This window comes from Thermobia domestica, chromosome 5, assembly GCF_964235325.1.
Source record: "Thermobia domestica chromosome 5, izTheDome1.hap1.1, whole genome shotgun sequence".
Classification (NCBI taxonomy): Eukaryota; Metazoa; Arthropoda; class Insecta; order Zygentoma; family Lepismatidae; genus Thermobia; species Thermobia domestica.
Window position 1 is genome coordinate 3,451,795 of NC_137458.1, and position 17,816 is coordinate 3,469,610.

General features: G+C 36.0%; 1 protein-coding gene across 10 annotated transcripts in view; it reads left to right on the forward strand.

The window, feature by feature from the left end:
• dac (dachshund family transcription factor) overlaps positions 1-17,816 on the forward strand; it is a 665,535-nt gene that overhangs the window by 279,988 nt on the left and 367,731 nt on the right. For all 10 annotated transcript variants that reach the window (XM_081758122.1, XM_081758121.1, XM_081758115.1 and 7 more), the window contains one exon: positions 16,756-16,978. In XM_081758122.1, the coding sequence (XP_081614248.1) occupies positions 16,756-16,978 (223 nt within the window). The remainder of the gene's footprint in view (positions 1-16,755; positions 16,979-17,816) is intronic.

The window sequence follows — 17,816 nt, forward strand, 5'->3', positions numbered from 1 at the left end:
ATTTACGAGTAGTTACAATGTTTTGTCTGGATTTTGGATTAGCTCTGAAGAAACCTAAAAAAATACATATACGAAATGAAATATTAAGTTTACGGTTTGCGATTTCTGCCTACTGAACTGTTATTTATTTACTTTAAAAACCGTGTATTCTCTTGTATCATCTTGCTATTGTTTAAAACTAATCTTCTGTATAGGTTTATCCTTTTTTTTTTTTTTTTTTTTTACAAAAAATCTAATGATCCACATCATACAACTTCTATACAAATATCTTCTTCGAAGCGTGTGAACTAAAACGTATCATATTGTTTATTATAGAGTAGTATCATAACTGTTACAGAACCAAAGAAGAAAAGATTTTCCTCAGTTGAAAGAAAGATTATAATGTGAGACTAAAGAACAAATACTTTTTATAAGAAGAAGAGGATTTTATTTCCTCTTAAAGAATCCAATGTGATGAATACCTTCCCATGCCTTAATTTGAGAACTTCTCTCCATTTACCATCCTTCATTGCACACACAGACTGTTTTGATCCTTTCGTTATAAAACCAGAAGAAGAAGAAACAAAGAAGACAGTTCAGAACAAATGAGATGAACGTTCTCCTGATCTCTGGTAGCAATGTGGATAAAAAAGACACGTTTCGATTCACGTTCATGAAGCGAATCGTTGATAAATGTCTGGTTCATGAGCTTCATTCTGGAAAGCAACGTTTCTTTTTATGTATTTCTATTCTTTCTTCTGATGATAGATAGGTTGTGATTGAGTTACAATTCGTTATGGATTCCCTTTTTAAAATATAAGCTTCATCCGACATTTCTGATGGTTATTGCTATTGTTATGGAATTAGCAGTATCGGCGCATAAGCTTAGCTTTCTTGCGTCCCCGTCACTTCTTATTTATACTACAAGTGAGGAGTACTCTTAATACTCTTAAGGGTCGTTGGGGGCGCGGTGGCTCAGTGGTAGAGCGTTCACCTTTGGTGCATGGGGTTCTTGGTTCGATCCCGGCTCGCGTCAAATAAGGATTGTGGGGACAAACACAATGTATGTGGGTTTTCTCTGGGTTCTCCTGTTTCTCTCACTTTCTTCATTCCACCTTTTCATTCATTTCTCATCATCACCGTCCCCTTTAGCCTAGTCGGCATAACTCTGGGACGTAAATCATAAAGTTTTCACACTGAGAAAAAAATGTATGTGGCGTACGTAAAGTCGTATGTTACATTTGTAAATCCTGTAGTTTTGGACTTAACGTACAGCAAACGACATAACCGAAAACGCATGTTTTATAATACTTTCTGTATGTGTTCCATCTGTACGACCTTTCCGTATGAAACAATATAGGCGGTCAGGATCTCACATATAAATGGACGTATTGACGAAGGTAACATACATATATGTATGTAATATAAGGAACACTGTTAGATGTCAGACATCCTGCAACGGCATGATGTAACATCTAAGGGCAGTGACTATGTAGCATACAGATAACGTGTGCTCCGTACTGATTTCTGTAGTGAGCAAGAGGATTCCGTATATTTGTACAACATACCGCTGTTCGTAGAACGGATTTTTGTCAGTGCATTTCATTTCATTTCAGGTTCATCCCAATAGGAGAAATACTCTGAGGGGCAGTTTCGTAGCTCCGGAGAGAGTTTATCCTTTCGAGCCACCCCCTAATTGAAAATAGTAAATGAAAAAGTATGGGCATAACATTTGTACTTTACTTCGGCTGTCTTACCTCCAGTTCTTCATAGTTCCATCTGAACCTCAGAGACGAGGGGCCTCTATTGGTTTATTTGCCACGCTTAGCTACTGTAAATGAGTTAAAAACACACTTTTTGGAAGAACACTCAGAAGAAGTACCAACGCATTATCGGTATGAGAATTAGCGAGCAAGTTTGAAACGTACATAGCTCAGAAATGGACTCTTTTCAATCTAGCTTTTGACATCTTACATATAGAGATTTACTCTATTTTATTGTTGATGTGCCACTTCGTATCCGCCCTGTTTATCGTCCGCATGTTCGTATTATGAACAACACAGTGCGTCTACAGAGAGTTGGAACAAAGTTATATATCCCTGTCATAGCGTGGAAAGGATATTCACCAGTTCTTCAGCCCTTACGATGCAGTTTGTCACCTTCACATCGTCAAGGGCTAAAGGGACCAGTTATTAATTCAAACCAATCTCGTACAATTTGTCCCCACCACCACTATATTCTCTCTCACTTCATCTTCCTTATTCTAATGTTTTCCCAAAATGCTTTGCTGTACTAATCTCTCTTCCCTCTCTCTCTCTCTCGGTGTAGATGTTTTACAGTTGGATGGCTAATATTTACAATACACCGAAAATCCCTCCTGCAGACTCACATGACAGTTTTACGTCAGGTTACGTCATTACGTAATGTTGCAACCTGTGCATGTGTATAATCTTCTCTCCTCCCTTACTTCTTGTACACGCACACTGAAAGAAATACTCACACAAATAACAGATAATTAGACTTGAGGTATGTAACGTGTTAATAATACTGCATCATATTTTTGGGCGTGGATCGGAATCAACAGTGTTGCCTTCCCTTTTTTATTACGTTCGATTTCATTGGAATTTTGTATTTTAAAAACCTGATTGTATAGGAAGTTTATTTGTCTTTGAATATTTCAGTGTAGTCAGAAATTATCAACAGTGTGGCCAAAATAGGTTGAGTTGAGTTGATTTTGAGTTTAACGACAATTTAAGACCCTTTCAGGCTATATGAGACGGGACCCACTGATTAACGTGGAGTCTGAACCACATGAGCTCCCACCGGGAATCGAACCCGGGCTCTCACGCGAAAGGCATGTGTGCTAACCTCTTAGCCACGAAGGAGGCTCCGTGGCCAAAATAGGCGTGGACCAGGTTTGATTCTCGGTGGAGATATTGAACCTTTGTTTGTTTGGTTGGTTTAGTCCCGTTTTAATATAGAGACTTAACGTGGGATAAAAAGTACATAATCTGCCACCGGGAATCGAAAGGAATACACTTACCATATAGCGATAAGGGACTTATTTGAAAGTATTTGCTGTCTGGTTTATTACAGTTCTCCTAAAAAAAAAAAAAAAAAAAAAAAGGGCAACAGTTTGTTATTATCAGACTTTCACTCTCAGCCTGAGCGTAAGCCAATGCTGTAACTACAATCTATAGGTTCTTGAGAGATCATCGAAGTCAAGCAGCACTGGCTCTGGTCAGTACCTGGATAAAAAGTACGGTATTGACAGTGCTGCGCTAGAGAAATGTATGGAATTGATAGTGCTGCCTTAGGGAAAACAGATGGAGATTGTGCTTTGTTAGAGAATATACCTATATGATTTTGTACTGTTGCGTTCTCTCAGCATCGTGAAGACTATTGAGACATTGAATGAAAAAGTTATTGGACTTCATTCAAGAAAACAACAAAAAGTGTAACTCAACTAATGATGTGCTGACCGTACATCATCCAACTTAAAACGCGCTGGTTGATCAGCTTATATCCTTCGTGACTTTGTGATAAAGGCTTTAATTTGATTTTATCAAGAATTGGTGTATGGGGAGAAAAAGTGGAAGATGTAAACAAGCGATAAAGACGACTAGAAACATGTGAAATGTAGGTATAAAGAAGAATAGAGAAAATTATATGAATGGAAAGAAATAACAATTAGGAAGTGTTTGAAAAGATTGGGTAAGAAAAGCTATTAAAAATAATTAGTTGAGAAGATAATAGTGAGATTTGAGAAAATAATGAAGAATGTAAAAGAGTGAGGGGAAGAGGAAAAATAAAGAATGAAATCACGATTATGCCCTGTAGGCAAGGGAGACGGGTGATTAAGGCAACTGAATAGTGATGGACGAATTGGTGGAATGAGATTATAGGAGGAAACGGGAGTAACCCGAGAAAACCCACGGACACGATGTTATACTTACTTGGACGGGGATCGAAGCAAGGAACCCCGCACAAGAGGTAAGAAGTGTTCTACCACTGAGTCACCGCGCCTCCCGTAAAAACAAGATTTACAATGTGTCGCATGAGAACCAGAAGAACGTAGCTTCATTTTCGTAGGTTTACAGGTGAGAGGACAAAAATATTATTTTCTTAGAAAGATGTGTTTTTAATAAGATGGTAATTGAGCTACATTACAACAGATGATCGACAAGGAGAATAGATGGCGTTACCTTCCATTCACACCAAGGGGGCTTCCAAAATTATATCCAAACATGAAAAAAACGAAAACCGCATTTTTGGAGTTACGTTCCTCTGATTCTCATGCGACGAATTGATGTGTGGTCTTAAATAGGTGTTAGCTGAGAACCGTACCTTTATATAAGCGGTTAGATACCTACCAGGCAAAAATACCAGCTTTCATTAGACACAATGGCTTTGAACTGTAAGTCAGAAGACGCGGCATTTACAATGAGGCTAATAAATCAATAAAATAAATTTCTAGTGATGATTGGTAATTTCAGTACATTACAAGTTGGCAACATTGAAGTTGTTGTCAAAACAGTTTTTGTACAGCTTCATTATCGCCGTGTGGAAGGGCCAAAAGTGACCAATATGTCTTCCCCCGGCCCTCCAACCTCATCTCACTCTTACTGGTTTGAGGGTTCCGCACCGTAATTCTTGTCTTAATTCGTGTACGTATAGAAGGCAGCATGTGATATATAGAGTTGAGAATTGTCGGACTCTCTCGCCAAGGGATTTCTTCGTCGACGAAGCACACGATACGAGAGAACTTCATATATATATTACTGTGTGAACTTGCTTCGGATGGAAGATGGAGTTTATTAAATGAACGAACACGCCGCTATAATATTCTGCGGCGTCTGAGTCTGTCTGAAGTGGACAACAGTCATTCCCGAGCACTTTATTAACTAATCTCCTACAGGATGTAACAGCCACATATACATTGCAAAATTCCTGGGGTTCTTCAGCGGTTAATGAGCTTATAACTCAAAACCAAGGTTACTAAATACACACGCGTAATGTAAATATATAAGATATGTTCTGTAGCAGTAATAGAATACCAAATGTGTCGAGATCAACATTAATAATACGGAGGGAGCTACAGTACATCTTCCAAGAATGTACAACGACTGACCAAAAATATGATCCCAAACCCAAAAGGTAAATCAGTATTCTAAAGTGTATAATGTAATAAATATTTCTAATTCTTTGGGAAACGAGAGGATTGCAGTGACTGGCGTCATTAAGCAGAGACGGCAATTCACTGCAGCCGAGTTGAAAATGACGAAATCTGACTCCTGAGTAACAGAAGGTGAGAATGTCTTATATTTTCGTGAGATCAGGGAAGACCAGAGTGCAGTATCACTCTAGTCAAAGAAAACATCAGTGACCATTTGTACTCACCAGATGGTGTTGTCATTACGGTGTACACCGAGTGTCGTGAGGACAATTGATGAGCCACTTTAAAGAAAGCAGTGAACTTCGGTATAGAAAACCAATATTACGCGAGGGAAGCTGATGTGCTAAGCACAGAACACCCCAAAAGGTATGAGTGACAGAAGCCAGTTGTTAGCTCCTGGTACCCTAAGGACTGCTGTACGAGGCTTTAAAAAATAATAGAGAGTGCCTTATGGTCGGAACATGTGCCACACGCTGCAATAAGTTGCACCTTAAAAATTTAAAGGGGGAAGAGCAAAAAAGGGAATACTCGAATACAAGTGCCTATGTATTTCCTACATAATCCTTTTCCTATGTATTTGTATTGGACTCCAAAGCTCATCCTGACATAACAGCAACCCACATATTACTAGAACAATATTGGTTGCAAAATATACAGGAGCTGCCATGAAATGTTATGTTAAAGAGTACTATGACAAACCAAACCCATTCACGGGGTGTACACTCCACTGCTGCTTGCTTTCTTAAATATCAAGTTATTTTTTTTATTTAATGGAATAGCAATAATCGTTTCACTACTGACGACTTGTATATCTGTTGGTATAAATATGGCACTGCACTGCGTACGAAATATGATAGTTGCTTTTAACTTCATAAGCATTAGGTTTTGATACTGAGCTTATTATTAACTATTTAAATCCAGATGTTTAACTATCTATTAAAAGATTCAAACTACACACCCACAAATATTATTTCTCGGAATTAAGTTATGAATCATTAATCATTTGCTGATGACTAATTTTTCACAATGATCAGTTTTGAAATTATTCTTTGTATTTTGACATGAATAGTAGGAATTTTTATGAATCTGTAATGAAATGTTCTATTAATATTTTATTAAAGTTTTTCGGTAAGCTCGGCTTCAGTTTACTTTAAATTTTAATGAGCAACTTGAGCACGATGAAAAATACAAAAAATGTAAAACTTAAGCCAGATAATATCTAAAAGAAGCCATTAAATAAATTAATAACCGTTTCCAAATTTTTCTTATACATCAGATTTTTTTTTTTTTTTTGAGTGAACAGTTTGTGACATTATTATGATTGAGCATCCAAATTTATAAGCTATACAAAAGATCTTGAAAACAATTATCAGGGTCACGGTAGAGGGTCTTAGTATTACTACATACGAACGTAATTTATTCCACACAATACGTCCTGAACGAAAACGAATTTTTGTATTCTGTTTTCTTGCAATAAACAGCTATAGCAATTATCTCATTGGCGTTCTTTAATGGAGTAAATCCGTTAGCATCTTAACGGGTAACGGTGGCTATTCATATCCTGTTCAAAATCCGTAACATTCCCTAGCTTCTATGCAACCTACACAGTGGCAAAGAAATGTTGGTTGCCTATGATACAAGGATAAGTAGATTTTCTTATTGCCAATTCTCGGCCGATTTAGTTAATGGGGCCAATCTGTTAACATCTTCATTGGTAGCGGTGACTTTAATGATAAGTATCCATATCCCACAGATTCATAAATTTACCATTCGCGTAACGCTCATATGCAACCCTCAAAACAATTATGAATACAGGTTACATAACTACCTAGGCAAAATATTAAAGATACTCCTAATTCTTATTTTAAACGTAAGTTAATTCATCATAAATAAACGTTTCGCGTTATAGATAATGAAATAGCATTTTTAAGATGGCGTCCTAGTTACTTTTTAAATTTTTGATTTCCTTCACTGTGTTCAGTAAAATTTAAAATATGGGTGTTAGTTCAATGAAGAGTCTGAATGTTGAACCACCAAATGAAAAAAAACATTTCCTTCTAATTAGATAAACACAGTTTTTCTTGCTGAATTGTGAAGCTGTAGTATTTGCTATTTATTAATACATGGTACCTAAAATGATCGGTTTTAAAATAACATGGCCGATCTCACAGAAAATAAGAAAGAACATTATGAAATCTTTCTCTCTCTCTCTCTCTTTTTTTTTTTAAATCAGCTTTCTCTTCTTTTTAAAATATCTGAAATCGTTGTTTTAATGAGCTTCCTCTGGGTTGGTCTATATTTCACTCAATCCACATCCAAGAAGATTCTGAAAGGAAAAGAAAATAATGAAATAGTTTTGTGGAATTTTCTGCTTCTAATTTCACATAAGTTTGTCTGTACCTATTCAACGTAACAAAAATATCCATTTCAACGTGAGAACTTGACCAGTCGTTCCTGGAAGCAAATCTTTGGCTAGAGGAACCGAAGAAGGTATATATATCGTAGAGAAACAAAACGCATTGTAATTGCTTCATCGTAATCACTATAACAAAATAGAGGAGTTTGGAAATAAAAAAAAAAAAACAATCGATACACCTCTATGGTCACCTGGGCAATTCGAAAGTCTCTCTTCCCATTCTTCTTTGGCTACATCCTTCTATGGTTTGAAATGTATATATATATATATATATATATATATATATATATATATATATATATATATATATATATATATATATATATATATATATATATATATATTCCTCCCATCAGAGCAATCCTGGCCTTGTGTGCCGAGAAAGTACAAGCTGGCCTCAGCTGGGAGCCTTGTTATTCCTGGGATCCCCGCTGAGGTTCCCCGACCTAACTGCGAAACACAAGCAGAAAACGAAATGGGGCCTATATATTACCTTAAATATAGGAGGAACACGTTGTTCTTTACTTACCTTTTTTCTTCCTATTCCCCTCTGTTCGTTCTTTTATTATGACGTTTTTCTTAGGACGTGAATAAATCTAGTAAATAGAGGCAGACACGAAGACTGTAAGAAGAAAACGCAAGAAGAGAAAAAGCGAGCTTAAAATTGAAATTATTGAAGATGTGGCTTGGCGATGGTCTCTCGCTTTTTATGTCTTCTTTGCGTTACTTTTCCTTCATCTTCCTTTTATGTGATGTTTCCCGCACCATTGTTGGTTGATGGTGGCAGGGAGATATGGTTAGTGTTTTTAATATTTCAAAACTTCTTCTTCTTCTCTCCCCTTTTCTCCTTTCTTTCTATATACGTGTATCAACATCCTTAATGTGATGTTTAACAAAGAAAATAATAAGGTAAGAAATCAGGTTGGTTTCTGTTTACAATACCAAATCAAAGGATTTTTTTTTTTTTTTTAAATCTTGAGAATTAAGTGCGGTTGAAGAAATTTGCAGTTAACTGATAGTTGAAGGGAATATTTGTGACCAAAAATTTGTATCTCAACTTTGTAGTTTTCCGATTATCAGCTGCTGAGTTGGGGTCACTAAACTTAGGTATCAGAACACGTTCTTGTTAGTATACTCTTCGAAGTAACTTAGAATTTTTCATGTTTACAATATATGTTTACGTCCCACGTTTATGCCCGCTAGGTTAGAGGAGATGATGATGATGAGAAATGAATGAAATTGTGGAATGGAGAAGATGGGAAGAAACGGGAGAGTCCGAGGAAGCCAACATACCCGGTGTTTGTCCACCACAAAGCTCACTTGGCGAGAGCTGGGATCAAACCAAGGATCCATACACCAGAGGTGAACGCTCTACCACTGAGTCATCGCGGCCTCCATATATTTACCACTTGCAGAATATAATATAAGTAGAGATGAAAATTACTGGTCCAAATCTAAAACTTTGGGGAATACCAATTAAATACAAAACCTTGCGTAATGCTAATAGAAGTATTATAATTACATACAAATATAACTGGTCCACATACACGAAGCTGGAGAACACAAATTACACCAAATATGGTTGGTTCTTGTAACAAACTAGTTGTTGTACTCGCACCTTGGGCTGACTGTACATTGTAGGTTACACTCGTGCTTAATGAAAAGTTCGAATTGTTTTCATTTGCCAAAGTTATGTGTTTATTTATTTTGAGTTATTCCACCAACCAACATGTGGTTTCACAAATATTAATACTTAAATCTAAATATGACTACAGTCCTTGTCCTAATAATAAACACAGTCCTTGTCCTAACAAATAACTATTTGGTTCAAGTTATTTTTGCTTTAGTAATTCAAAATAGAAATAACACACAGACTCTGAAAAAAGCATAATGTTCGTTCCACTAGCGTCATTCTAAGAACGTACTAACATTACAATGTTAGAAAGCCCCCTTCGACTGATCCTAAAACCCAAAGTACACGTTTTTAATTATGCACGTAGTGGAAAAACATTATGAAAATAATTAAGATTTATGAAAATAACGTAACATATTTTGAAAGTACAATTAAATTATTTTTAGATACAGGTTACATTATTCCCTGATTTCCTTGAGGAATGACAAGGCGTGAGAAGAAATGAAATGAAAACAGTCTTTGTATTTCTGTAATTGTGGAATTTTAATTTAATTTCTAAAAAAAATAAAGTAAAAAACAGACAGAAATTGTAAGAAGGCCACAAATAAATGAGAATTGAATTGTACTGAAAAGGACCAGGTACCTCAAGATCTTAAATAGACATTCACGCACAGACCACCTGTCAACGGTTGATTTATTACAAGTTTCTACTTCCTCATTCATAGTTAAATAATTCTTTTTTTTCTTCTGTCTATTCATTACAAAAAAAGAATTAAACTAATTATCCTAATTTGAAACGAGAAGTAAAAGATGTGAATTATTTCTTTTACTTTACACAAAGGTCTTTGTGAAATAAAAAGGATAATCGCATACATCGATTTCTATTCAGAGGTTGATTAGCTAGACTTCCTTTTCAACACCGAGGGTGTATAAGGCAGGACCCACTATATTTAAAGTGAGATTCGAACCCGTACACCCATTTATGAACGAGCCAACTACTCCGTATTGGGGATCGAACCTGGGATATTACAGATATCAGCGCTTTATATTTGGAAATATTTTCTCTTAAGCGCTAGCACTCTATAAATAATAAGAAAGGAAGTGAAATCTTTAAGTTTTACTTACCACGATTATGCCGGCTAGGCTAAAGAGATGGGGATGATCAATAATTAGTAGAGCAACCCAAAAGCATAAAAAGCATAACAGCAATTTACACATATGGTTGGTACCTTGAATATGGTTGTGGTTGTCTAAGGGTCCAGAAGAAACTAATTTTAAAAGCATAATTTAAGAAAATAAAGCATAAAGCATAATTTATAATATATAGCACAATTCTTTAACAAAAATCTCTTTAACTACAAGTTTAACATATTGTATTAATAACTTTTAAACCAATATTTACAATACAAAATCATTGAGAACAACAATGCAACAATGAAAAGCTTATTTTTATTTCTATAAACTTTTCGGTGTAATCGTTTGATGTGGATAACAGAAAAAAGAAGAAAACTTCCGCCAACAATGAATAATACACAAGAACTCCACAGTATATTGTTTTGTGTACCTTTTGAACTTGAGCACCTTCTGTACATTTTGGTGGCATCTTTTACTGTCCCTTTCTGTATATATGCACCTCTAAGGCGGACACAAGTGATAAAAAAAAAAAAACTGACTCGAGTAAAGTATATCTCTTTACTGTGCATTAAGTAGAAAGTTCATTAAATATGAAAGAAATTGGTTGCATAAAATATTAATAAATAGATCAAGATATTTAGAATATTTAATGTACTAGGTATAGTAAATATTATGCATTATACACGATTAATGTAAAACAATGATTAAAGTTAACAATAAAGCATAATTTGAAAAAAAAATAGAGCATAATTAAACAAAAATAAAGCATAATGTGGGTTGGTCTAGTAATTAGTGCAATGGTGGAACGAATAAAGTGGGACTAAACCCGAGAAAACCGACGCACATGGTATTTGTCCACCAGAAAGCCCACTTGGCGTGAGCTGGGATCGAACCAGGAACCCCATGCCCCAAATGTGAACGCTCTTTCACCGTGCCACCGTGGCCCCTTCTAAAAATAATAGTGTGATTTGTTATTAATGCATACGTGTAATATGACACAGCGCGTTACTTACATGAGACAAATAGTACAAAAACATTAAATTAATACAAGAAAACCACTTTAATAAAAGGAAAAATATTTTTAATGTCTTCCTTTGAACTACAGATATGAATTAAAATACGACTCAATTAAACGAGAATTATGAGTTATAATTCGTTCATTGCTTTTAATAACGAGAGTTCTTCACGTCCTGATGATTTTGAGCTATTACTTTGTCTTATAATTACACAGTTATTACGACTACCAGTTAACTAATACTGTCTAAAAGAACGCCCAGTTATTATTTCTTTTGAAATGTAACTAAAGATGTTTCTTTGAAGACATAAAAATTACTAATGCCCGGTTGTTAATAACATTTCTTATATTTGTTTCTGATTCTTGTATGTGGACAAAATTTATGTTTTTACACCGTATGTCACGCACAGTTGGTATCTGAACAACTTTAATGCGTAAAATTTTTAGAGGAAAGAAGGAATTATTTCTGTGTAATTGATATGAATAGGGTCTATCTGATTCCACGTACTTTTTATTATTATTGTTATAGTGAATGCTTTTCCGCACTAGTTCTTCTTGCTTGAATGATTCACCGGTTGTATGTGGATTGCTAATTGTAAATTTCACTCACCTTTTGAGGTGCACCTTTTGCATATTTACATGTGTCGACTGCTTCTGTTATTTGCGATACAATACAGTTTGAGAGGGAATTTGTGGCTTCCCTATCACCTCTTGTGCATGGGGACCCTGGTTCGATCCCAGCTCGGGCCGTGTAGACTTTGTGATGGACAAACACCGTGTGCGTGGGTTTTCTCGGGGTTCTCCCGGTTCTTCCCACTTTATTCATTCCACCAATTCATTCATTTCTCATCATCACCGTCTCCTTTAGCCTAGCCGACGTAATCGTGGGACGTAACACTTAAAATTTCGTTTCATTTCAATATTCTTTGAGATCTCGTAGCTCAAACTTTTTGTTTTGCGAATTCCAAACATGTTTTATCAACAGTTTATTCTGCAATATTGTTTCTACCATACAGTATCTTCTTTCAACCCATTTAGCCGGCATCAGCTAAAGCAGCGGATGTTGCGGACCGCATTAGCAGGTGCTCAGCTTTTTCCTATGTTATAGGTGTCATATCATCCATGAAACTTTCTTCTGATGGAACTCTTAACTCGAAATTCAAGAATGTCCCTAAATCAGTTCTGGTTATCTGTCAGTGAATAATATTTCAAGTCTGAGCAGAGAAGCTTTGAAATTCTCACTGGCTTTATCAACTATGTACTTATTTATGTAAAAGAATTTTCTCTGCTGTTTGTGCAACTAAGACAAAATACAGAAACCAACTGGAGATTAACGCCGCTCTATGTCTTGCAATTTCAACATTTAATTCAGGAATCGAGGTTTTGCTAGATGCAGTATTAAATGGGGCAATGAGAGCACAATGGAATTAAGTGCAATTACCGAAGTGGTTAAAAACAAAGACATGAAGTTTGTACGGTACGCTTAAATATATTATTATTATTATTATTATTATTATTATTATTATTATTATTATTATTATTATTATTATTATTATTATTATTATTATTATTATTATTACATTATAACACTCAACATAAATCTTTTAAGCTCTGAAAGGATCTTCAGATAGAGATCTTAAGAGATCTCATCCGGTGAAATTAAAATGCCGCTAATTTTACAGTATCTTATGAGATACCGTTATCACGACTCACTTATCTGTTTTCGATTTTGAGCCATTTTGAAAATCGGCATTTATTTTCGCGTTTCTAAACGACTGAAAACGGAAAGCCACTAGGTGACTTGTGATAACGGTACCTCACGCAAAATAATATTGTCTAAGGTGCTCTTGTTCCACATTTCAATTATCTTTTATCTATTTGAAGATATCACATAATTACTGTAAAATTACCGGTATTTTAATTTCGCAGGTATGAGGCCTCTTAAATACGAAATATGTCCAAAATGACCAAAATGTGGATTTGATTCCTGAGTGAGGTTTCTCCTGGGGTTTCCTCATTCACACCAGGGAAATGCCGGTATGGTACATAACATACAGGTCCCAGGCCGCTTCCTTCCTCCCCTTTCCTCGGATAGTATGATCTCCGAGGGATGTCATCCGTCATACATGATAGGCTAAAATGGACATAGATACCGAAAACTCAGAAATGTAAATCCTAATCCTAAGAAACGTTCCAATAGAAACATTCACTTTTCGAGACAAAACATCGCTTTGCAACACCTTTCTGAGAGATGTGTCAATCTCAATTCTGGTCTCATTTGAAATCTCACTCCTATTAATTTGTAAGAAAAAAAACATGGCAGCACGATCAGCTGCGGGGTTCGAATCCGAGTTGAGTTGAGTTGACTTCTTTGAGTTTTACGTTCGGTTCAGCAGCGAGGCTATATGAAACGTGGACCTACTGATTAACATGGAATCCAAACCACATGAGCTACCACCGGGAATCGAACCCGGGTCTCCCACGCCAAAGGCGGTAACGCTAACCGCTTAGCCACGAAGGAGCTCGGGTTCGAATCCGAGACCTTGAGATAATGAGGCAAGAAACAACTTTCTCTCATCGGTTAACTACTTCAATATATCATAATATTGACAGTAAGATGAACATTAACAATACTTAGAAGTTTTGATTGTATTGCTCTATCAAGAATCGAACCAGGGATATTCTTAAAATTTAAAACATTGCTCACATGTTAAAAGAAAAATCCTGTATATTGTACAGACATTGAACTTTTTGACTTGACTGAAAATAACCAACACCCAAAGCACTTGATAACATCCGTATGTGCATCACGCATTGACACTAAATTTCTACAAGTCATTCCTCTCCCCCCTTCTTACTCCCATTTTCATTTGAATAAAAATAAAATAAAAAATAAATAAAAAAGTGGTATCAGACAAATTATTCGTCGTATGCATATCAATCATTTGATACAACATTTAATGCATAATAATCAACAATAGTAATAATACTAATAACAATCAAAAATGGCCGTCAATCTCCATTTTAGCCAATTTCGCCAAACTTTTGTTATTATAACAGCTGAAGATCAATTCGCAGACGGCTTGTGTAATTGGGACAGCCGTTTCTCTTTTTCTCTGTAGGATAATGACAGCCGTACATAAAAATTCTTTAGGAGCCAAAAACCAGTTTCGCAATGACAAAATAACCCAATATAATTGCAGAGTAGACGGTAACGATAAATATCTTGTTGGTAACTGAACTTTAATAAGAGGGACAAAATTACAGTAATTATCCTACAATATTTAACTGATTATACAAAAATTATTCTTTTCGTCTTGACTCGTACAAGGCGCGATAATAAAGAAAAAAGTTGTAATATATATAAGTTATTATTTAAAAAAAGATAAACAACTTGCATTACATGTTATAAGCATATAAAGAGTTTTTGAATTATTGATTCAAAATGGTGTTATGTGTCTTAACAAGCCTGTTGGTTACTCTGAGGGAATTATAAAGTATGTTGACGTTAAGAAATCGGTTGTTTTGTTATAGCGACTAACACCAAAGTCAATAACCGAAAGAATTTAAATTGAATGACAGGGCCACGTTCTTATTTATGGCAAGATAGTGGGTTACGTTCATGAATATTTCTCATTTAGTCCGAATATGTAATACAGCGAAAAAATAGTGAATAATACTGTATATGTATTTTTAGCAGAAAACTCTAAGGTGCAGATGTTCACACGTAGTCGAATGATTATGCTTGTTCTTGCAATGGTCTACAGGGTTTATTTGTAAAGTAATGTGATTGGATTTGGTAAAAAGAGTGTATTGATCCGATTGATACATATTGTTAAAATTCTTCAAAATGGTCTCCTTGGACATCGATACACTACTGCCAATGCGATTCCCACGCTGCAAATACACCCTGAAAGTCAGCTACCGTAACCTCTTTCAGAGACTGGGACAGCACGTTAGATGGTGGGAACATCGTCGAAATGGTTATCTTTTAGGCTTCTCTTGAGGTTAGGGAACAGAAAACAAAGTCTAGTGGGCTCACATCGCGCTGTACGGTGGCTGCGGAAAGGTTGGTAGGTATCCACAACGAAGATGTTGTGGGCTGGAGCGTTGTCGTGGTGGAACTTTCAGAGATCGCAATCTCTGGTCGTTTCCGTTTGACGGTTCTGTGCAAACGTGCAAGGACGCGTTTTTTTTTTTTTTTTTTGTAGGAAACGGCGTTGGCGCTTCGCCTTGGAGTGACAAAAACTTAAAAACAGCATTTGCACCACGCTTGATTCTCACTGTGTCAGAGCTGGGACGCGACTGCCGTCCGGTGCGTTGCTTAGCTTAGACACCCTACCACAAATGCCCTGCTAGCGACTGGAGCGCCGAGTGGCGGCCAGTTTCACAACTTTATGGACAAACTCTGTGGTGTTTAGGTCACGTGTCTTTGGGGCACGTGGTACAAGGTTCGACTCCCATTGGAGGAGAATTGAATGCAGTACTGTCGTTCGGATTACAAGTTAAACTGTAGGTCCATATCTTATATAGCCTTGATGCTGAAAAGTGAGGCAAAACTCCAACAAACGAATGAACAATCAAATAGTTTTCCCACATCCTCTAGGATTGATTCTCGTGGGAGAGAAGCTATTTTATAAAATAAAAACGAAACTTGGGAGGTACTCTAATTAAAGTATGGTGCATATAGCAAGAATTAATAAGAGTAAAAGGTTATAATTTGACTACATAGAGCTCATTAAGCTGTTAAAAAATGCGCTACTGGGAAAATTTGCGCTCCTCTTTTGTTTCAGCACTATAATAGACTTAAAAAACATCACCGAAATATTAAATTAGGTTCAATCTACCGTGAAACTTGTTTTACAATCACGTTCTAATTGCAAATTCGTAACTTCTGACATGATCACAATATCCTGACAGTGGTGTTTTTTGGGCAACCTATTATTGGGGAGTTTAGAGGAAGACTTTCTTTAGGCAGCCTACTGTTGAAGAGTTTAGAGGAAGGCGTTCTTTAGACACCCTACTGTTGCAGAGTTTAGAGCAGTCATTCTTTAGGCAACCTACTGTTGCAGAGTTCAGATGAAGGCGTTCTTTAGGCAGCCTACTGTTGCAGAGTTCAGATGAAGGCGTTCTTTAGGCAACCTACTGTTGCAGAGTTCAGATGAAGGCGTTCTTTAGGCAGCCTACTGTTGCAGAGTTCAGATGAAGGCGTTCTTTAGGCAACCTACTGTTGCAGAGTTCAGATGAAGGCGTTCTTTAGGCAACCTACTGTTGCGGAGTTTAGAGCAATCTGCACTCGAAGAGTAACTTAAACTTAATTTACATTTTACAATAGACTTTAGTAAATATGATAAATGAAAGTGAGAAAACATTTGGCTAAATTGTTTGCTTAACCCTTTCAGATCCGCCCCGAATGGAGAAGTCTCCTTTGTTAGCCAATGGCTACAACCACCCTCCAACGCATCTCAATCACATGCAGTTCATGCAACTCAACCATCCGGCAGCTGCACACACCGCCATCTTGTCTCCAGCAGGAATTCCACTTTCTTCTAGTCATGGGTTGGCTCGCGCCGACGGATCCATTATTAAAAACCAAGGAATACCCGGGATCGACGCCATTGCACGGTAAGTTCTTTATTTCTTTTGTTTATTTTATTAAAACAACTATAAACAGGTAGAAATCAAACATGTTTAAATGCTTTACATAAGTTTCATATCCAGTTAAAATATTTTTACCAGAAACGACGACAGAAAATTGGCAATGTAATAATATTCTTTTCATATATATATCTGATAGGTTGGTTAAAAGTTAATCTTGTCCAAGTTGAGTTTTTAACATCAAAACCTTAGAATGACATTTCCCCTCTAAACCCAAAATAATTTCCCTTCATTAAAATTAAAATATAAGATCAATTTAAAATTTTGGTTGTAGGCCATTTTGTTGAACAAGGTTGAAGTTTGTCGATTTCCTTAAAATTTAATCGATTCCCAAGAGTATTAAAATTTGAAAATTTGTTGGTACACTCTTATTTTTTCAAAATTTGAAGAAAACTAAAATGATGAAAAAGCAGTAAAGCCCCGATTATCTGCGAGCAGGTGATACAAGGAGCGTATAATCCGCGAGTGCCACAAAAACGTTTATTTAACCCGGCTGCAGTTGTATTCAGTTATATTTCGTAAGTAGTATGAAAATAAGTGCTCTATGTTCTAAAACATAAAAATAAATTGTATTGTAAAAATCAATATTTCCAATAATAGTGTACTTTCGAAGTGCAACTCTATTCTGAGAAGCACACTGAGGATAAAATAAAATGTAACATAAGTAAAAATGTAGGTTCCATGTGCAAATCCTGAAGTTTCTGGACAACCTACAGGAAACGTATAAGTGAAAAAAGTATATTTTATATGTACTTTCCGTATAAGTGTTCCGAATAAATGTACTTTCTGTACGAACGAAAAAACT